The 20900-nt window shown below is 42.1% G+C and overlaps 3 protein-coding genes across 6 annotated transcripts; 1 reads left to right on the top strand and 2 right to left on the bottom strand.

The window, feature by feature from the left end:
- Positions 1 to 37: 37 nt before the first annotated feature.
- Positions 38 to 4272, bottom strand: abt1 (activator of basal transcription 1). The gene is made up of 5 exons (XM_088291722.1): positions 4182 to 4272; positions 3349 to 3751; positions 2462 to 2637; positions 2210 to 2395; positions 38 to 845 (listed from the first exon to the last, which is right to left on the bottom strand). Exons 2-5 carry the CDS (start codon positions 3725 to 3727, stop codon positions 645 to 647), a joined length of 942 nt encoding a protein of 313 aa, XP_088147848.1. The 5' UTR covers positions 3728 to 3751; positions 4182 to 4272; the 3' UTR covers positions 38 to 644.
- Positions 4273 to 4359: 87 nt separating this feature from the next.
- rad51c (RAD51 paralog C) lies at positions 4360 to 8778 on the top strand. Its single transcript, XM_088290992.1, has 5 exons — positions 4360 to 4711; positions 4797 to 4996; positions 6639 to 6882; positions 7005 to 7221; positions 8037 to 8778. The coding sequence occupies exons 2-5, from the start codon at positions 4879 to 4881 to the stop codon at positions 8505 to 8507; spliced, it is 1050 nt and encodes a 349-aa protein (XP_088147118.1). The 5' UTR covers positions 4360 to 4711; positions 4797 to 4878; the 3' UTR covers positions 8508 to 8778.
- On the bottom strand, positions 6199 to 20802 carry LOC148340412 (suppressor of tumorigenicity 14 protein homolog). 4 transcript variants are annotated; one of them, XM_088290989.1, is made up of 19 exons: positions 20369 to 20802; positions 19486 to 19648; positions 18721 to 18851; positions 18583 to 18653; positions 17860 to 18047; positions 17711 to 17746; positions 17158 to 17386; positions 16259 to 16395; positions 16086 to 16183; positions 15806 to 15906; positions 15349 to 15482; positions 13682 to 13786; positions 12763 to 12879; positions 12358 to 12483; positions 11787 to 11970; positions 11282 to 11553; positions 11060 to 11196; positions 9894 to 10103; positions 6199 to 6824 (listed from the first exon to the last, which is right to left on the bottom strand). In XM_088290989.1, the coding sequence occupies exons 1-18, from the start codon at positions 20408 to 20410 to the stop codon at positions 9942 to 9944; spliced, it is 2433 nt and encodes an 810-aa protein (XP_088147115.1). In that variant the 5' UTR covers positions 20411 to 20802; the 3' UTR covers positions 6199 to 6824; positions 9894 to 9941. The 4 variants fall into 4 exon arrangements, with proteins under 4 accessions (XP_088147115.1, XP_088147117.1, XP_088147113.1 ...); XM_088290991.1 differs by having other exon boundaries at positions 6199 to 6745; XM_088290987.1 differs by having other exon boundaries at positions 6200 to 6846.
- Between the last annotated feature and the right edge of the window lie 98 nt (positions 20803 to 20900).

Raw genomic sequence — 20900 nt, 5'->3', positions numbered from 1 at the left:
TGCTTGTAAACCTTTTACAAATACATTGAAACAAATAAAACACATACACAAATTTAATCCAATCCATTATTCTGTGAAAAAAATCTCACATTCATGTGACCCCTCTACCCAGTCACCTTTAACCGGGCAAAAACTGATTTTACCACCAGAAAACAAAGCCAGGGGCCTAAACATTAAGGGGAGTATCTGTCCGTGCACGTTTTTGCCATTGTTTTCAGTTGAAGTCGCTCAATTTTCTGCCATGTGGAAATATCCTGGCTCTGAATAATTACAAACATCATAAAAAGGTTTATAAGGCTACATTATATGCTTTGCCATATTAGCAACTGCGCTACCCAGATCTTGTACCGTAGGTGGTCTATGGGGTTTCCAGTGTAATATGTGGGGCTTCACTGTATTGGCTAGTTAATGAGTTATTACCTCTCTCGCCACATGGCAAGCAGGGCATGTCTTCCATACCTTTGATATCCATCTTAAGGCCCATATACTAGTACATTGTTTGTAGCAGGTTATTCATCTAGATTAGCATTTTAGTTACCTCTCCACTATTATGAAATGACAGCACTTTACACATAATCATTGCGGATTTAAACAATTGTGTGTGCTGTACATTTTGTGTCACACCATTGTTCCTTTGCCAGCTGCTAAGACTGTTTGGAGTTAAATATCTTGGCCAACAAGGAGACGTTTGATTGGCTTTTGAGCTGGTGGAGGCGGTCCTTTTCCCGTTGCTTCTGGCTGCCAGAGCCCATCATTGTCATCATTGTCTTTTTACTCTTCTTTTTCTTCGCTTGGATCTCCTCCTCCGTCTGGCGTTGTGTGAAGTCCCACGTTCGCTCTTCGACCTGACAACGACATTACAGCGTGAATATGTAGGATGTCATGGGGTTGACTTTCAGTGATAAAGAGAGATGGCAAGAGGGAGAAAGAGACAACAAAAATGTGAAAGACACGAAAAAACAAAAATTTAAGCCCATCTGCGCAGGTCCGTTAGGGAGGCGGGACAACCAGCTGTCAAAGTCTTGTCGACTGAAACATTATGTAGAAGGGTGTTTGTTCTCTGCTCAAAAAGGAGAAAATTTTTTTTTAAAAGAGAGACTATAGACCTGACTCTGAATGGTGTGAAAAGGGCAGTAGTGGTTTGTCTATTCTCCAAAATGAACTTGGGGTAAGGAATTTGTTTAATGACACCACATTTGCTAATCAGCTACTCGCTTTGTAGTTATCAAACATAGCATGAGTTGAAATGCTCCATGTACTTTACAATATTTCCCCGTTAGTTGAAGTAATTCTTTTAATCACTTTTTTGTTTATCTTTGCGCCCTTAGTCCAGTCTCTGATTATAAGTAAAAGGGCACTGTCTTTCTATTGGTCAATACCGAAGAACCACTTGAAGAACGACGGGGGACATATCACACTGTGCGGCAAGACGACCAATCAATGTGTGTGTCACACTACATGGGCTACGATGCGTCAAGACAATCCAAAATCAGCTAAATCAGAGACACTAAATTTGTCTGCAACATGTCTGTTCGGTCAAAATCAGGCTATATTTGTGTAGTCTGACCTTGATACGTGAGCGTAAAACAGAACAAGAGAGAACGACAGCTAAAAGAGGAAAATAAATGAACCAAAACAAAACATGAACAAAGAGCAAAAATAAAATGGGAGACCGAGGGGGGAAAGGGCAACAGATAGAATAATGGAAAATAAGAGTTAACAAGAGAGAAGAAATTACAGGGAAAGAAAAAGAAAAAATTAAAGAGAAAAAAAGGAACCGGGAAATAGGGTGAAAGAAAGGACAAGAGGGAGAAAAAAAGCTTCAATGAAAGTGAAAAAGATAAAAGGATTGTGCGACAGAGTGAGGAAAGTGAAGGAAAAAAATCAAATGAGGAAAAAAAGAGGAAGAAAGAGCAAGAGAGCAAGACAGACAACAGAACGAAAGAAAAAGAGAAGACAGAGAGACCGCAAGAAGCAGAAAGACAGATAGATGTGAAAGAATTAAGAAAGAAAAAAAGAGCGCAAAAGAAAGACAGTAAGTAAAAAAATAAAAGCAGTAAAAAGAAAAAAAAAGAAAACGGGAGCGCGAGTGAGTGCAAAACAGAAAGGGGAAAAAAGAGAGCCCTTCTCTTTGTCTTTCTCTCTCTCTCTCTGTCTATCTCTCTCACATCCGTGTGTTTCTCCATTTGTGCGCAGGCTAGAAACTCACGTGCTGCTGTGCGTCCGTCTTCTTCCGCTTCTCTTTGTCCATCCGAGCACTCTTGTCTACGTTGTCTAGGTAGAAGTTAGTTTCACGCTTGGCCTGCGACACTTCGGTGCGGAGACGCTGTTGAAGAACCATCTGCTCGTAGGCCAGCCGCTCGCTCAGGTTTGTCCACTGGAACCTGTGCAAGTACTGCCACGCCAAAGACTTCCTATTAGCTACCTATTACCTATGATGAATAGCGTATTTTCCACCTACCTTGATACACCAGAGGTCGGAGACGAACGTCTGGCGTTTTCGCGTTGCCATCGGCGTGTTGTGAAGAGACGCCGCCACGCGCTTGGCCACGCGCTTATCACGGAACTCTACCCAGCCCTCGGTGAAGGACCTACTCCTGGAGCCTGAGCGCTTCTTTCTCGACCTCACCTGGCCATCTGCACCGCCGCCAACATAACAGAGTCAGATGAAGAAGACCACAAAAATGACAACGCTAAACAGTTAACAACAGGAAACTATGGAGAAGGTTGAGAGTCTGTACTAAAGTGAATTAAAGTGAGCGATATGACTGAATGGATGAGAAGACCTTTTGAAGATCCTTCCACTGACCAATGTGAGAACAAAAAAAAACCAAACTGTTAGAAAACTGAAGTTGTTAACATTCAACCTTCAGCTGCTGCAACCAAAGCGAGTGACGTTGCTGTGATTGTAAAATTTCAGCCTCCCTGCATCCTCACACTGGTCATTTAATTTTAGTCATGTTCCTCTCTCATATACTAAAAAATGTACCTATGTTAGAGTGAAATGTGAGGGACTAAAAACCCTGGACCTCCTGTATGCCAATGTGAGTTACCTTGAGGGAATAAGTACACAACTTCATACACTTTGAGACCTACAAGGTGCTGGTGGAACAGCAGGCGACCAAACATTAAGACAATTCCATCTAAAGGCACAGGTGAGGCGCTGCAGGAGTGTGTTCACGTTACAAATTGTTTTTGTTTCTAAACAGCTCAATTTTTATGAAAAGTTGTATTTTATATACTTTACTAATCACGGTTTTATATATGCTAACTTCAAGATGGCGTACAGTGCGCTGGTGTGTTCAGGGACTAATTAATTGTTCAAATCAGTACATCATTGAGCCCTACCTTCAGGTTGCAGGAAGATTCGTCCGATCTCGCCGTAAACGGACAAAAGATTTCTCATGTGTTTGGGTCGGAACCTTGGAGGAATGTGACCCAGGTACAGAATTCCTGGAACACACTTTTTTTCAGAGGAAGTCTTAGCCACCCCTTTAAGAGTCAGCTTTTTCCGCTTTTCTTCTTTTTGAGTTAAGAGCTTCCCATCCTCCTTCTCCTCTTCTTCTTGAGTTGTGGTCTTCTTAACCGCCTCCGCCTGCTCTTCTTCTCGAGTAGAATTATTATTTTCCTCATCTTCTGTTGCTGTAGTCTTCGTTACCTCCTCTTCCTCTTCAGCTGACATCACCCTCCCTTCTTCCCCTTCTAATTGAGCCGTCGTCGTCTTCATCTTCCCCTTGCCAATCTCTGTTCACTAGAAATGAACATATTTATATTAAAAATAAACCACGACTCCTCAAATAGATGGCATATAGCTGCTAAAGTGACGTTTTCCTTCTTGTGATATCGAACATTCTTGTAACTACGTTCACTTAAAACAAAAACTATATACAGTGGTTGTCATGTCAAAACTTAAAAAATATCGCAAATGAAACATTCTATTAATTTCACATAGGTATTAATATCACGTTAATATTTTACGTGTTGTGTAGTCTCTGTGTGCAATTAAAATGTTTTAAATGTTTTAAAGAATAGGAAACATTAACCAGCACAGGAAAAAAACAGATCTCATTCCTGGGTGTAAAACCAATGCTAAGACATTGTCGACATTGTTAAATGTGTTCAGTAACGTCTCAAAAAATGTTAGGTTGGGTTTTTGTGAAAAACAATAAAAATACACTTGCCTAGTAACCAAAAATCCAAATAGAATCACCGTGAAAATTCCTCCCGTTCACGTGAAAATGAGGTCGCATGGTAGTGACGACAACAGCGACACGAACCAACTTCCTGTTAAAGCACGCCATTTCGTATTAAAAGCAAATCATGTTTGTAAGAGTTGACGCTTAATAAAAATGTGTTATCATGTAAGACATTTTATTTTGACAATACTTTTTTCATATTTACTTGTGATTTTGAACTTGGTTGAGCTCAGACATGCTCTGAAAAAAACTAAAATTCACCCTTATTGTTTCAGTAGAAAGATGTACGCTTCCTCCATATGAACGTATGAGTAAGTGCTAAAACACTAAAAACAGTTGTGTACTGAATATTTAAAAATGAACAAGACTTAATGCTTTTTCATTTTACTTTATTCGCTTATGTTTTGTACTGTGAAGATAGTGATTGTAATGCAAACTGCGTCAGCGGTACTTTTATTTATGTTATCATAGGAAGTAAGATGCCGTCGCTACTTACACGAGCCTGCAAACTCGCGGTAATGTTCAATTCCATTCTTCATTAATTTGATTTGGAAGCAGGCTTGATTCAAAACGGAGGATGATATATTTTTTTTTTTACAGGAGTTTGTATAGTGGGATGGCAGGACTAATGTCGTAGTGGTACATTTTGGGCGCTTGAAGCTAACGTTTAGCATCAAACAAGATGCAGAGACCGGTGTCCACTCTCCGCCTGAGTCCGCAGATCAAAGTCAAAGTCCTCAACGCCGGTTTTCAGATGCTCGATGACGTCATGGAAGTCAGCGCGCTCGAGCTTAGTCGAGGTACATTTTCGTTTGATTTGTGCAACATGGCGAAAGACTTAAGGCTGGGCCATATGGCCTTAAATACACCTGCAATTTTTTCCTCAATTACATGGCCCATTCACCTACAAAAAAGCAAAAATGACGCTTTGTTCTCCTTAAGAAATGAATCTTTTCAAGCTTTAAAACTATTTTCGCCCTAGCAAGTTTGTGAAAATAATGCACAACTGAAAATAATGTGTCACCCTTATGTAAGGGTTCCTACCAAAATCATTATCACAAAATGTACACAGTTGCTAACCTTTCCTGCAAGCTGAATTCTCACAGTATTTGTGATTCACAAAACCCCAAGAATCCACCCTTTTTGATTTTTTTTTCATTTTGCAATCCAAACCGTTAATTGTGGTAAAATCACAGTGGCTGCACAATATTGTTGCGTAGCGCTCCTCTGTGTGATCAACAGCTGAACTAATACACAAACACTGAACTGTCAGACTTTACAAGGCTTCATCCCTCTTGTCTCGATCCCGCCAATTTCCTCCGATGATGCGGACCAATTACAAAGCAACAGCATTTTTGGGTTTAGTAGGTGTGACTGACGAAAACTTCTCGGTTGATTTAAAAACCAACGTCAGGTTGTTTAAGACGCCTTTTATCGCACATTTCCGTATATTGCAAAAACGACAACTATCACTTCACGCCATGATTCCATCTGTGGCAGTCTTTGGAATGACAGGTCTCAGCTGCTAAAAACAAGGCTTTAATTGGCATTACGGCTGCAACTAACAATTACCCAATTAAAAACCAAGACATTATTCCAAATTACTGTGCAGAAAACGCACAAACAAAACAATTGATGATTGAGCTCCTGGTTTGGTCAGGCACGTCAGAAAATAGAAAAAAATAATAATATAATTGTTTTCCAAAGTAAAAGCAAATGTTTTACTTTGATTCAATCTAAATATTATTAGTTTGCTTTCATGGACAACTCCAAAAGCTGGACAGTTGAATAGCTGAAATTCAGAGCTTTTGAACAATGTTAAATTAAAAATAGTATAGTAATGATTCATTGATGATTAAAAATAATTAGTGATTAATAATCGTTAAACAATTAGTTGTTTAATCGTTGTACCTCTAATTGACATTAAAATATCTAAAATCAACCTTTCAAAAGTCTTAAATATGCTAACGCATGATAAATAGGAGTCACGTGGTATCATCACACAATCCCGACAGTGGAACGAACATAACAGTGATGTGGTTTTAGTCGGATGCACGCCATCTAACAACATGGGACATTGTGTAGTTGGTCATAAATTTATTTCAAATGGAATAACAAGGTCTTGAATTGAACTTTCTTAAAGCTGTAGGAACCTTGAATGTAACGCAAAGAGCCTTGGAAAAATAGTTCAAAATGTGATTCAGCTTGCACACCACATACACAAATAAATAAAAAAAACAACTAATGAGTAATAAAGCACTATGGTTGTCTGGCGACGAGTCCAGGGTCGCTTGCCTGTGCCCCAAGAAGAGCAGGGATAGAATCCAACTCAGCTGGGATCGTAATGAGCAACGAGCATGATAGAGAATGGATAGATGGTATTAAAGCATTCTAAGAACATTAAAGCAAAATGACTTAAGACCTGAAGATTCTTTGTTGCAGAGGCAGGCCTGAGCCAAGAGGAGGCGCTGGAGGTGCTCCAGGCTGCGAGGAAGGAGGGAGGAGCTGATGGAGGAGGAGGTGACGGAGCTTCTTTGACTGCACTGGACCTTTTGCAGAAGGAAGAGGCACAAAACCGCATTGTGACGTTCTCGTCACGACTGGACGCTGCGCTCGGTGGAGGGATACCTGTCGGGAAAATCACGGAGATCTGTGGAGCACCGGGAGTGGGAAAAACACAACTTTGGTGAGAGAGAGACGTACACACCCGAGTAGTAATCACTATAAATTTCTGTAGCGCCTTTCAAAGTGGCCTTAATGGAGACAGTTACAACAATGGCAGATGATGTGACACGCATATGGCATCAGTCTACAGCTGGCTGTGGATGTTCAGGTGCCTCCTTGTTTCGGCGGTCTGGGAGGTCAGGTGATCTTCATCGACACCGAGGGAAGCTTTGTAGTTCAAAGAGTGGTGGACCTTGCCGCCGCCGCCGTCCGCCATTGCAGCTTACTGGCTGAGGACGCTGAGCAACGAGACGCCGCGTCTGCCTTCACCGTGGAAACTATCCTGTCCAACATCTTCTTGGTAAAGTGACACTCGCCACCTGCCCAGGAGGTGTTGGGGCCTCACCTCACTTATCAACGAGTATGTGGGATTCTTATTAGAAGTAAGAAAAATGGTTTATGACTAAAACAAAAACTCTATTTATTTTAGATTAATCAAACTGTGTGTATGCACACCTGTAGGACATATTCCTTTACTGAGTCACAGTTCCTCTGAATGTGCGCTTATGGATGCCACCATCTACATTCCCAAATCTAACCAAATATGGTCAATGCAAAACACCACATGAATATTAATGAATTATGCTGGCCAGTGCTTTGTGAATCATGACAACAAGTGAAAACAAAAGTAAGAAACATTTTTCACAGCTGAAAAGTAACTGCTTATCAACGTAGTGGAGACAAGGAGTGGAATATTGTTTGGTGGCTTTGGCAGCATCCAAATAAATCAAGACAAGGAGGACAAAAGCACCGCTTGAACGTAGATGAAGACAAAAACACTCACAAGACGCATGAAGCAGATAATCGCACGATACTAACATTGTGAGTCATTTACTCATATTGAAGATATTTCTGTGCCACAATGCATCATGGGTCTGCTTTTCTAGTGACTATTAGTTGTGTACTACCTTTCAAGATGATACATCGAGTGGTACTATGTACGGTACTCTGTTATCCACTACACATTTGAAGAGCATTAACGAATGCCCTACTCAGGCTACAGTAAAGCGGCAATATATGGTGTAGTGAATAAGGAGTGATTCCTAATGGCCAAGCTGATGATTATCAGGTGAAGGGCGTCATCATGCATTAACGTCCCCTCTTGGTGTGCCTCAGGTGCGTTGCCATGACTATGTGGAGCTCCTGGCCGAGATCTACCTACTGCCCGACTTCTTGTCTCATCACCGAAAGGTGCGTCTACTGGTGATTGACAGCATCGCCTTTCCCTTCCGTCAGTACTTTAACGAGCTGCGGACACAACGGACCCGCCTGCTCAACGGCCTGGCCCAGCAGCTCATTTCCATGGCAACCAAGCATGAAATGGCGGTGGTCCTGAGCAACCAGATGACCACACGGCTACAGGGTGGGCAATCTCAGCTGGTCCCGGCGCTGGGGGAGAGCTGGGGCCACGCACCCACCCTAAGACTCCTCCTGCAGTGGGCAGGTTCACAAAGGCAGGCGACCATCTTTAAGTCTCCAGATTGTGAGGAAGTGACGCTTAACTATCAAATCACAATGGATGGCTTCAGGGACGACGACCAATCAGAGCAGCCGCCAAGTAAACGCCCCCGAACACTCACAGACTAAGCGTGTGCCTGCTAGAACAAACTACAGCAGCTCTTATTGTAATTGAAGCTGCCATCCAGGGTTGATCAAGCGAGACAACCAATCAAACGAGCATTTATTTGTAAATATGACTTTTGTCTCCATTAAATATATGTAAAAAGGTGCCAGAAGTCTATAAAGACCCTTTAACGACTCACAACTAGAGTGGTAACCTGGGAAAGGAATATGGATGTAATGATATCTAAATCTCATGGTTTGGTTTTATCATGGTATTAAATTCATGGCAGGAGCACACTGGATTCACCTTTTCCCTTTATTTTTTTCTCTAAAGACTGACCAAGTGACTAGAGACTATTGAGACAATCCAATTCATCTGCGAATAACAACAGGACATTTTGTGAAAAATCTCCAGAAAGCCTAACATGTCAGTGGTCAGTGGAAGCAACCTTGAATGGTTAAAATCCTATTTGGCTGACAGAACTTCTTGTAGCCTTGGTTGCTCAGAGTCCCTCGCTGCTCCACTTTCATATGGTGTTCCACAGGGTTCCATTCTGGGGCTTCTGCTGTTTTGTGTATCTGCTCCTTTTGGCTTCCATCTTAAGGAAACACAATATTTCCTTCCATTGCTATGCGGATGACTGTCAGATCTATGTCCCAGTGAGAAAAATAGATGTTTTCTTATTGAGGCCACTTTTGTCCAGGCTGGAGAAAATCAAGACCTGGATGGCACTGGATTTCTTGGATTCCAATGAAAATAAAACAGAAGTTATGGTGTTTGTGGTCTTAGTGGCCCCTTGTATTTCCCATCCTGCTGACTTGGGCCTCCTGTGTCCTCATTTAAAGCCAACAGTCTCAAACTTGGGTAGTGTTAAATCCATCGTTTTTCATCTTAGAGGCAGCTAGCTAAGGTAAAGTTTCTCATTTCCCAGCAGAACGTGGAAACAGTAATTAATGCCTTCGCCACATCTCGGCTGGATTACTTGCACTTCATTTTGGAGTCAGCCAATCCTCCATTAAATGTCTCGAGTTAGCTCAACATGCTGTTGCGCCTCTTGACTGGCAGTTGTAGAAGGGAGCACATAACTCATAATCTGGCTTCCTTTCACTGGTTCCCTGTACATTTTAGAGTTGTTTTTAAGATTATATTATTTGTTTTCAAATCTTTAAATAGTCTCGTCCCACCATACTTCTCTGAGCTCATCCACCCTTGCGCTCGCTGCCTCAGGTCTGTGGACCACACGCTAGAGTCTAGGCTTTTAAAAAAGTCCAAGTCTGTATAAACTCAAGTTGCTCTTTGAGAAATTTCATGTCTCCAATGTGTTTTAGAGCGTGAAAGTGAAATTTCAAAACAATAACACAATGCAATTTTGGTTGAAATTATCTTGTAGATGTAGATGACATGCCCACCTTTAACGTGAAAGTCTTCAACTTCCTGTGGTGGAATTAGTGGTGTTGCTAAACGCCACTGTGCTCCTTGATCCAGCTGCGATATCGGGTCACTCGTGTGTAGATGCCTGGTTTGTTTCTGCGAGCACAGCCATCGCCCCAGCTCACCACACCAGCCAGGAAGACCCGCCCACTGGGGTTGATGACAGACAGCGGACCCCCGGAGTCACCCTGACGAGAGTCAAAGATGAAATGAGATTGTTAAAATAACGATAAAGACTCTTGAGACAGTTCAACGACTCTGGAAAGACTCAGGTCTGTCAAGACTATCGAGAGCCGTCTTGAAAAGTTTGGTTAACGTTTCCAAAGGTACTGTAGAACGGGTCACCAACCTTTTTGAAATTGACAGCTACGTCTTGAGTACTGATTAACACGAAGGGCTACCAGATAGGGACTTAAGTAATACATTTTGCGGGGTAAATCGTCTCATTGTCATTTTACCCGCTAGCTAGTCTCTACAATTGAACCAATTGGGTCATGTTCTACAATGTTGACCTTTGACTAATAGTATTTTTTTATTTTTAGAAATTGTCATTTCCAAACTTACACCAATGCAAATGTGATTTAAACAGAAAAGCAACAAAAGTTTTTATACATCAGATTTGGAAAAGATCCTTGAAAACACTCATTTCACATGTGCTCACATTTTATAGATATAAGTTGTAGAGTTTTTAGTCACAGCCTAGGCTCAGACAGATTTTACAAAGACTGAATTGTGTAGGGTCGTGATTTACAAGACTACAACAAGATTCTTCAGGCATATTTTCCACAATACAACATTTTTCCATCATGCTCAGTTATGCTTTCGCCCGTGTTTCCTGTTTTTCTGTGCCTCTGTTGTGATTGTTTGCAAAGTTTACGGTTTTAGAGCTCATCTCTTGGTTGTTAGTTGTCACTTCACTGCAAAAACTCAGAAAATTATCCCACAAGTCTCAAAAGACTCTAACTTTTAGACTCTTCAAAAAGTCAATTCTGTTGACTCCTCCTAGTCTCAAAAGATGGCGCAAAACTCTGAAGGCTGTTTAAAAAGTCAAATAAGTCTCAAGACTCTTCTTTTAAGTCTTAAATGATGCTTTAGGAATTTCAGTTAGTCTCTAAAGTACATATTTTCATTCAAGACTTTTCACCTGGCAGGCATCCACGCCACCTTTGAGGACACCAGCACACATCATTCCATCCGTCACCCCATTGTTCATGACACGGTTGCACACCGAATTGTTGATGATGCCAACTTTGGCTTTCTGCAGGACGCTCCTTGACGCACCTTTCAAGTGACACAAGGACGCCGTTAAAGCATTTACTGTCAACTTTCTTTTCGTGGGACTAAAATGTAACATCAGTTTGCCCACCTCCTTCTCTGTTGGCGCCCCAGCCTGTTATCCAAGCTTCCTGGCCGGCAGGGAAGTGGTGCGCGGGAGAGGGCAGGCAGATGGGCCAGATGTGCTGGTTGAGCGGCACGTCTGAGTCCAGCTCCATCAGCGCCACATCGTTGTCGAAAGTGAGCTGGTCGAAGTCGCGGTGGGCCACGATCCGCATCACCTTCCTCCTCATCGTCCACTCGTTCGTGCGACTCAGCACGTGCTGGCCCAGAAGAGCATCCCATTGGTCGGCCTGCGAGTGCCTGCGACACAAAACCATTTGTGATTGGTCGTCTAGTAAGCCCACTCCCCGCCTCTTTCAATTTGAGGAGTTGCACACTTTGCTTAAGACTCTTTGGAAAGTTCAACCTGACAAGTTTATAAAATCCAACAATTTCAAAGCCTGTTCCACAACTTTAAAGACATTTAAACCCATAAATAGTCCAACTAGACCGCAAACGCCACACAGCAGTTGTAGTTGATCCCCCGCTCGTACCTGACTGATCCCTTATCCTGAACGCAGTGGGCGGCGGTCAGCAGCCATCGGCTACTTATCATGGACGCACCACATGCGTGACCCTGGCCCACCAACTGAAGGCTGACCATCCACGGCCATTCGCCCTCTTGCGACGCTTCTCCACCAACAATGCGAGAGCTTTGGTATGGCCGTAAACCGCATTCTGAAAAAAGAATCATCACTTGTGCTATGTTTGTTTTTCCAGGAATAGCTATCATGTAGGTAATTTGACCTGTTATCCAAAAGGCGCAGAACTGAAGGGTGAACAAACGAGGGTAAGCGGTATAGAAAAAAAAAAAATGGATGGCGGAAGATAAGACAACTCTTCTTAACTGGGACGAAATTACCTGGCTGATTTGAAACCAAGAGAAATCCTGAGGATATGTGTTTAAACTTTAGAACTTGAAATGAATACAAATATTTATGTATTAAGCCAGGCTAGAATAAACTTCATGCCAGGAAACTACTTTGCATTGGTATTTCAATTTGGTCAATTTGACGCGTAACATATAGACAATGAATAGCATGTGTGCATGTGAGATGGACGTACGACAATCTTCCTCATCAGACGCATCCTCGCAGTCATCCTCGCCGTCACACTCAGGATTGACTTTGTCCAGGCAGTGTCCATTTCTGCAGCGAAAACTGGAGTCAGGACACGTCGTCATGGCGACGGCTGTGGGTCATCACAAACATGTTAGTGGTGCAATAGTCGACCTGACAATGTTTTGGTCTAATAGTTTTGACACCAATTCCTCCTTTCAGCACAAATGTCTTGCTTTGAACTAAATGTCTTGTTTCCACTTGAAATTGTTGTTTTGACAATAGCATGAAGATCTGGTTCTGACACAAATTTAATTTGAGCAGAAATGTCCTATTTCCATAAATGGGCGGACAAATGTGTGGATTTTTCTAATGAATGAAAAGGTATTAATGCGACACAAAGCATTCACACATTTTTCGCATTTGAACTCATCAGATCCGTCGATGCAGTCATCTTTGCCATTGCACACTGCCGTCGGCAAGACGCAGCGACCGTTCCTGCAGCGGAATACGTTTGGAGCACAGGCGCCTGCCAAAAAAAAAGACAGAGGAGGTCAAATTGTCTAAAAAAATAACATGAGCACAGTCCACATCTTGGAGCACAAACTCCTGACTGACACTCCGCCTAGTCTCATTAGTTCAATTGCAATTACAAGCACAAATATGCACTTTTAATTATCATATATTACATCCACATTTCAAAAGTTTTTTCATACATTACAATTAAATTGTCCCATAAAGTTGGTCAATCCTTGTTTTCAGTCAAAAGAAGTTAACCACTTCACTTTAGTTACAGTCAGTAATGCAACCGTGCAGAGAACGACTGGGAAGGTATTGACAGAGCTATACTGTCACCTTGTGGTCTTTTTCAGGTTTTGCTGGAAATAATAGGTGTGTCGTGCAGTGGTTCTCAAACCTCTAACAAGCATGTATCACATACGTACACCAAACACCAGCTAAAAAATTTCAAGGTTTTATTCCTAAAATGTGCATTAACAAATATTATTGTATATCATTGAAACCAGCTGGGATAGGCTCCAGTACCCGCTGCCACCCTAGTGAGGAGAAGCGGTACAGATAATGGATGGAGGGATATCATTGTAACCTTATGTACTGTTTCAACAACAACAGTGCACTAAAAGATTTGAAAATGAATTGTGTTTCAATCATCTAATTAAAATGTATTGTACGTGGGTCATCTCATTCAATGATGAGGTATGAAATAAATATTGTAAAATGTCCAGTGGGTAAAAATATGTAAAATTGTTCATTTGAAATCAAAATGATCCATTGTGATTTTTTAAAATATGATATTATGAACAGAAACTTACTGCAGTCTTCCTCATCGCTGGCATCGCCGCAGTCGTCCACACCGTCACAGCTCACACGAGAGTCCACGCACAGGTCATTGGTGCAGCGGAACCTTCCTGGACAAGCTGTTCCAAAACAAACCATAACACAAAAGAAAATATCAGAGGTGCATATAGTGGGGTGGCCAGAAGTGCATACACATGTGTACTTTATACTTTACCCTTGCTTGTAAGTCGCTCTATAACTGAGAAGTCAATGTTTAGCATACCATCCACAGTCAGGATTTCAGGAAATAAAATGTGCACATATCTGGAATCCAGAGCCTTTAGGAACTCAGGACGGATCTCATCTATCCTCTTGGCCTTGCCACCTCAGTGACCTCAACCCCAGAGAAAGGAGAGCCCACATCAAAGTCCCTGGATTCTGCTTCCTCAAAGTGTGTCAGTGGAATTCAGGCGGTCTTTGACGTTTTCTCCCCACCGACTCACAACACAAGCCAAAAGGGCCTGATAGGACTCATTATTCAGCTAGATGGAAGCCCTTACAGCTGCTAGGCCACCAGCAGGTTCGGCAATTGCCGCCATCACAGAAACCGACCCCCTTAGAGCCACGGCCCTCAATCAGCTGCGTCGACAGTGCCGGCTTGGATTATGGTCCACTTGGACCCAATGTCCCCGGCCCTCCCCAGGGCGCGGGTGAAATTCTGCCAGAGGTGGGAGTTGAAACTCCCTTTGACAGGGGACTCTGACAGCCGTTCCCAGCAGACCCTCACAATATTTTTGGATCTACCAAGCCGGAGCAGCATCTTCCCACAACATCGGAGCCAACACAGAACCAGGAGGTGATCAGTTGACAGTTCCACCCCTCTCTTCACCGGAGTGTCCAAAACATGCGCCCACAAATATGATGATATTACAACAGAGTCGATCATCGAACTGCAGCCTAGGGTGTCCTGGTGCCAAGTGCATATGCGGATACCCTTATGTTTGAACTTGGTGTTCCTTAAGGACGATGCAAGACACACAAGCACAGAAGTCCAATAACAAAACATCACACTGGTTCTTATCGAGGGGGTTGTTCCTCCCAATCATGCTCTTCCGGGTCTCACTATCATTGCCCATGTGAACATTAAATTCACCCAGCAAAACAATGGAGTCCCCAGAAGGAGCACACTCCAGCACGCCTTCCAAAGACTACAAAATAGGTGGGTACTCTAAACTATTGTTTGGTGCATAAGCACAAATAACAGTCAGGACCTGCCCCTCCACCCAAAAGTGGAGGGAGGATACCCTCACGTCTACCGGAGTGAACCCCAATGTACAGGTGCAAAGCTGAGGGGCAATAAGTATGCCAACACCTGTTCTGCGTTTGTCACCGTGGGCAACTACAGAGTCCGACTATATCTAGCCCACGGCGTGGGAAATTACGGTCCACAATGGCTTGTATCATGGATGTCTCCCTGGTCCAAGACACCTGATTCAGATGATCAGATCCTGATTTGATCATCAGATGTGTTGGAGCAGGGACACACAAGACACCCATGATTGTATAAATCAATAAAATGTAAATGTATATTAGCGGTACAGGACCTAAATCTGATACATCACAGGTGAAAATGGTACATAAGAGATGTACGGACCATTGAAGTGCAACATGATCACACAACAAGTAGTGAAAAAGGCTTTACTGTCACTCGGGATGAAGGCCTCGAAGGTGGCGGAGAAACCCTGGTGCACGTACGACCAATCCGAGTTGAACTTGACAGTCATCAGGTTGTTTCTGCTGGCCACTGCTGTATTTTCCACTTTTGCACCGCACAGCCTGTGATGCAATGATGTCTTAGCATGCATGGATCATTAACTCTGGTGTGATTATGCTACTTTAGAATATGATGCAAATATGGTACAAAGAGGCATGAGGTGTGAATACGGCACATTATACAGGATATTAAACATGATGTAAATATCCTACAATAGAGGGGTACGTACCATTGAATAAGAAAGTATTTTCTGTCTTCAATGAATATAAATGCAGTAATATTACATATTGTATGCATCACAAGAAAAAAAAGCATGCAAATATGTACTATATGGGAATTGGGCTTGCAATGTATCACACAGGAACAAAAACCAGAAGAAAATAACCTCCGGCCGTTGACTTCCACATAATCCCCTGAACATTCATTGGAGTCATTCCCAACATAGAACTTGCTGAACTTGACTTTGACCAACTTGCCCTTCGCCACCTGAAAAAAAAGACGAGCAGAATTCCCCCTTCAACTTTTGAAAATTTGCTCCACTCCGTTTGCAGCAAAATTGGGTTCATGCGATGAACTACTGAAGCTGCTAAAACATCCTGACAAACTCAAAGGATTAATCGCTCAGGCCTATGATGGTGGTCTAATGACGAAGAGCAGAAACTGGCCTGGATGTTCCACACGCAGGAAGTCCGAGGAGGGTAGTTTGATGGGAAGTACGGTGAAGAGAAGATGCCCACGTCACCGCTCAGAGTTCCCCCACAATCTGCTGGCAGCATGTTCGTTAAAAGCAACATTCTGAACATGTGACGTTAAAAATTAAAAACTGTCATGCTCCCACCTGTTGGCGTCAGAGAGACCTGCGAAAAGTTGGCTATGAAGCCTGGAAAGTTCTTTTCCTCGTTGGTAACCAGCGTCAGCAACATGACGTTCCCCGATGACACGAAGGACAGCGAATGGCGAGGGAAGCCACAATGTCTGAAAACGCGTACACTTCGGTGAGGTTTCGACAGAAAAGGTTCTCGGACGGGAAGAGGATGGAAACACAGATGTAAGGACTCAAGTTGTAACGATGGAGCTTGTGAAAATGGAAGGTAAGATTGAAGTCACAAAAATGAAGAGAGTAAACATCATGAAAGTAGAAAGTAACGACTGAAATCGTATAAAGATGGAGACTGGCAAACTGGATAATGTAAACACTTAAGTCGTAAAGATTCAGATCATGAAAATGGATGAAGTAAAGATGGAACTCAAAAAGATTTAAGTCTAGAGCAGGTATGATGTAAACATTTCGGTCATAAAAGTTATAAAGACATAGACCATGAAAATGGATCACTAAAGTCGTAAAGTCGGAGAGCCCAAAAATAGATGACGTAAAGATGGAAGTCATAAAAAAGGAAAACATTAAACTGTGTGACTTAAAAAGCTGAAGACAAAGTTGGAAAATCATGAAAATAGATGCCGTAATATCATAAAGATGAAACTCGTGAAATTGAGTGATGTAAAGCTTTAAGTGAGTCAGATGGAGATCGTAAAAGAGGGGATGCCTGAAGTTATAAAGACGAAGGTTGTAAAGGTGGCGATTGTGAAAATGAATGACGTGATAACTAAAGTAAGAAAGATGGAAATTGTAAAAACGGATGATGTTAAAATTGAAGTGATAAAGATGAATGTTGAAAGGATGGAGATCATGAAAATGTTTGACATAAAGACTTAAGTCCAAAAGATGGAGAGACTCACTCGGCGATGGCGGTCTGCTCGATGGGCGCTAACGAATCGTAAATCTTGACAAAGTCGTGTTGGCAGTCATTCTCCAGAATCAGCTTTTGGAAGTCCAGTCGCACGCGGTGGGCAGCGTCCGCTCTCAAGCGCCACTGCAGGTAGATGTTGGACGGGTACGAAGAATCAGGGAAACCCGGCGACTGAATGACTCCGCCCTCTCGGACATGCACGTTAAAGGACTTCTTGACTGGAAACCAGCAGGTTGTGACCTTGTTATTTACACCAAATATCACCTTAAAACTTAATAGCTTGACCAAAAACAAAAACGAAAAAAAATTCTAAATTGCTCGTTCTCATAAGTGTTGCTCTCGGTTGAGCAGGAGCCTATCACAGCTGAATTTGTCCGCGAGGCTGAGTACAAACTTGCCTAGTCGCCAATCAATGAAGCATAAAGACAAACAAATTGGGGGACAATGGCATAATTCACTTAGACAAACAATGGGTGGCGACAAAAAAATATATATATATTTATATATATATATATATATATAAAAAAAAATCTTATTCTTACCTAGTAAGGATGATGATGTCATGCGTGGATCGATGGCTGCACACAAAAATGACACATTTTTAACATGGATGTCCCAGCTGATTGACCGCTACCTAAGATGGCAACAACCAATTTCTTGATTGACAGTTGACTGGTGCGGAAAGGCCGACCTCGCGTCACAACGGCGTCAACGTTGAGCGAGTGCTGCGGTTTCAGAAGCACTCTCCCTTGCCGACTTTGATGACTTCCTGCTTCTGTTTGCAGCGACTGGACGGCGACGTCCACAGAGGCCTGCTGGGGCACGGGGACACCAAACTCGGAGCGGTAGTATGCCGTCACAGAATCATCACCGCCATCGCTACAACAGAGGAAAGATGGTGGTTGATATAACATGACATTTGATCCACTTGGGGCAGGGCAGCCCAAAACAGTTCATGCCTGAAAACTGAGATCAATTGTAATCTAAAATCCTGAGCACAGCACTACTCATGGCCACTTAGACCGCTGAAAATATTAGAACGATCACCCCAACTATTTGGATTTTATGGATGTTAAGCCTTTCCCTCTCTTTAGGCGCTTACTATCGAGAAAAAGCTTGATGTCGCTTAATGTCCCAAAACTACAACCACTCCAACGGCTAAAAAAAACTATTTAAAAAGCTCACCCCACTATTTTTAATATTATAGTTAAGTGTTTTCCTCACAACAGAAAAAGCTTAACATCGCTTGATGTCAGAAAATTGCGATCAATCCTCACCCAAAGGTGTTAATTGTACATAAAAAAATAATTAAGTTATCATATAATATTAACTTTTTCCAGCTGAAAAAAGAAATTAATATAAAGTATTCCTTTTAAGCGTTTTAGATACTTGAAACTGGAAGCACTTGACCCACCTGAAGGCTTCGACCGACGAGCGTTGGAAGTATTTGCCCAATGCTGCATTCGTGTCGTACATCACTTTTAGCTGCAAAATAAAATGTTTGCGTTAGCCAGAGTTGATGCTGATGCTTTGGGGCTGCGTCGCCACTTACCTGCTGGTTGACAAGAGACGCCATCTTGACAAATGGCTTGCTGCCAGGGTCCTCGTAGGCCGGCAGGAAGCTCTGGTTGGCGATGGACATGGATCCCACATAGATGCGCGTCACGGCCACATTGCGGTGCACTGGCGACAGAATAATACATACATGCTCGGGTTACAAGAATTTGGGATTTTTCTTTGATATAGTTTTGAATTTTGTTTTTCAAATTCAGTTAATTTTATTTAGGTTTTAGTGTGAAGTTGGTCAATATTTATTTTTTTAAATGCTCCATTCGTTTAGTTCATTTTTTTAGTATTATTTTTTTTTCTAAATGGATGTAGTATTTGTGATGTGCAAGATAAAAGAAAAAGATCACAGAATATTGTGTAACGAAGTAAAGTAAATTACAATTCTCAAACGACTGTTCGAGCTTCTTTCTTCTGTATGCTCGTGCAGTAAAACCAAAATTAATACATTCAAAATAAACCGCGAAAGCGTATGTATCAAATCAATTGACAACGGCCAATACAAAGGCCAGTTTGGCTAAATTTACATTTTAAGTTCATAAAACTATTGAAATGTAACTAAACTGTAGTTATGGTTAGTTTTTATTTTTAAATGCTCTCTCAAATTTATTACAAAAATGTTTTTTTCAATTTTACTTTGAGTTATTTTGTTTGTTACCTTGGTTTATGCCGATGGACAAAACACACTAACTACACACCAATAAAGGTTATATAAAAAAATAATAATAATTAAAAAAGGCATCCCCCTTACGGTGGAAGTGCCACACAAGCAGTCCCGTCAGCAACGACAGAGCGGCGGCTGCTATCACCAGGCCGACGCCAACCCACAACCTCCTGTGACGCGTTGGCCTCTTCTCCACCTTTTTGGCATCAGGGGCAGGCAGAAACTGAAGCGTGGCATCTAAGTCTAGATCCTGATGGAAAGGAAATACATAATGGGCGTTATGTATTAAGGGTACAGAAAAAAACTAACTGTATTCCATCACTGTTTCAGAAAAAAAAACAAGATTACAGGTACATTTAATAAAAATATGGATTATTTTTTCAGAATTACATTTTTAATTTGGGGGAGAAAGAACGCACAGCCGAGTCCTCGCCCCTTTGCAAAACTTGCTGGCCAAACAAGACTAAGTGGATAACTGTTTGTTTCACATATAGGCGTTTGTTGGCCAACAATTAAATGAGCAAACTTCAGCATGGTGCACAAGTGATTACTGTCTCTTTCACATTTCTTGTGCTTTGGATTTGAATTGTGGGTGCTCATGCTTTTTCCAGCATTCCAACCATGCATATTAAGCAGTTATTAAACAGAAAAAAGTAATGAGTAATATATAAAAAAATAAATAAATAAACATTGTACCGATTAGTTGTTTTGTTCAATTAATTTATTTTAACAGCAATCAAAAAGTAATTATATGTATTCACGTTATATTACTTTATTTAAAAAAAATATATATATATATATATATATATTTTATTTTTTTTTCCTACCAAATAACTATGTATTTATTTACCAGTCTGATGCACACTCGCACAAAAAATTCGGGCCACATGTTGGGGAGGGGGGCATCATCTGACTTTTTATCCAGCCCTGTACATGTCGAACCGGTTGGTTCGGTGTTGACGTCACTCACTTGTCTCAGGTTGAACTTCTGCCCCGTGTCCAGCGGATCCATGATGACGTCACAGTTCTTACTGCGGTCTCTCTCCAGGTCACTGGGCTCAAACCACGTGCGCGTGCTCCTCCATTGCAATCAGATAAGTGCGCGCGTGCGTACGTGCGATTGAGAGAGAGAAGGAGAGAGAGAGAGAGAGAGAGAGAGAGAGAGGGAGAGAGAGAAAGACACCGAGAACGATTCAAAAGCTTCTGAGAAAAGAAAAACGGAAAGTTGGTCTAAAAAGGTTGGCGAGGGGGAACAAGATACTGCGCGGGGTTTTAGTCCCTCCCGCCCTTTTACAAATATATATAAAAGCAAGAAGTAAAAGAAAAGTAAAGTATTGGTCCTTCCAGTCGACGAAGCTACTCTACTCCCACGATGCACTGCGCGGCATCCTCACCTGTGCTGGGCGTGGCTTGTATGACTGAGGGGCTGTGGCCTCGGCATTTGGCCACTTCTCATAGGTTACTTCTTTGGCGGCGGGAAAAAATGCGGAGAGGGAGATCTA

The sequence above is a fragment of the Idiotropiscis lumnitzeri genome, chromosome 3 (genome assembly GCF_059441095.1).
Source record: "Idiotropiscis lumnitzeri isolate Australia: NSW breed Sydney's pygmy pipehorse chromosome 3, RoL_Ilum_1.0, whole genome shotgun sequence".
Lineage (NCBI taxonomy): Eukaryota > Metazoa > Chordata > Actinopteri > Syngnathiformes > Syngnathidae > Idiotropiscis > Idiotropiscis lumnitzeri.
The sequence above is the reverse complement of the archived record's forward strand: the minus strand, read 5'-3'. Positions and strand labels throughout refer to the sequence as shown.

Excerpts from the sequence above, each read along its gene's own strand:
- abt1 (XM_088291722.1), bottom strand. The coding sequence starts at position 3,727 with ATGAAGACGACGACGGCTCAATTAGAAGGGGAAGAAGGGAGGGTGATG. Across the intron at positions 2,638-3,348 it reads AATCTTCCTGCAACCTGAAG|ATGGCCAGGTGAGGTCGAGA; the intron begins GTAGGGCTCAAT and ends GCGGCGGTGCAG. Across the intron at positions 846-2,209 it reads AGACGGACGCACAGCAGCAC|GTCGAAGAGCGAACGTGGGA; the intron begins GTGAGTTTCTAG and ends TGTCGTTGTCAG.
- rad51c (XM_088290992.1), top strand. The coding sequence starts at position 4,879 with ATGCAGAGACCGGTGTCCACTCTCCGCCTGAGTCCGCAGATCAAAGTC. Across the intron at positions 4,997-6,638 it reads CGCGCTCGAGCTTAGTCGAG|AGGCAGGCCTGAGCCAAGAG; the intron begins GTACATTTTCGT and ends TCTTTGTTGCAG. Across the intron at positions 7,222-8,036 it reads TCCTGTCCAACATCTTCTTG|GTGCGTTGCCATGACTATGT; the intron begins GTAAAGTGACAC and ends GGTGTGCCTCAG.
- LOC148340412 (XM_088290989.1), bottom strand. The coding sequence starts at position 20,410 with ATGGATCCGCTGGACACGGGGCAGAAGTTCAACCTGAGACAA. Across the intron at positions 15,483-15,805 it reads GTGGAAGTCAACGGCCGGAG|GCTGTGCGGTGCAAAAGTGG; the intron begins GTTATTTTCTTC and ends ATTGCATCACAG. Across the intron at positions 12,880-13,681 it reads CAGCGATGAGGAAGACTGCA|GCGCCTGTGCTCCAAACGTA; the intron begins GTAAGTTTCTGT and ends TTTTTTTGGCAG.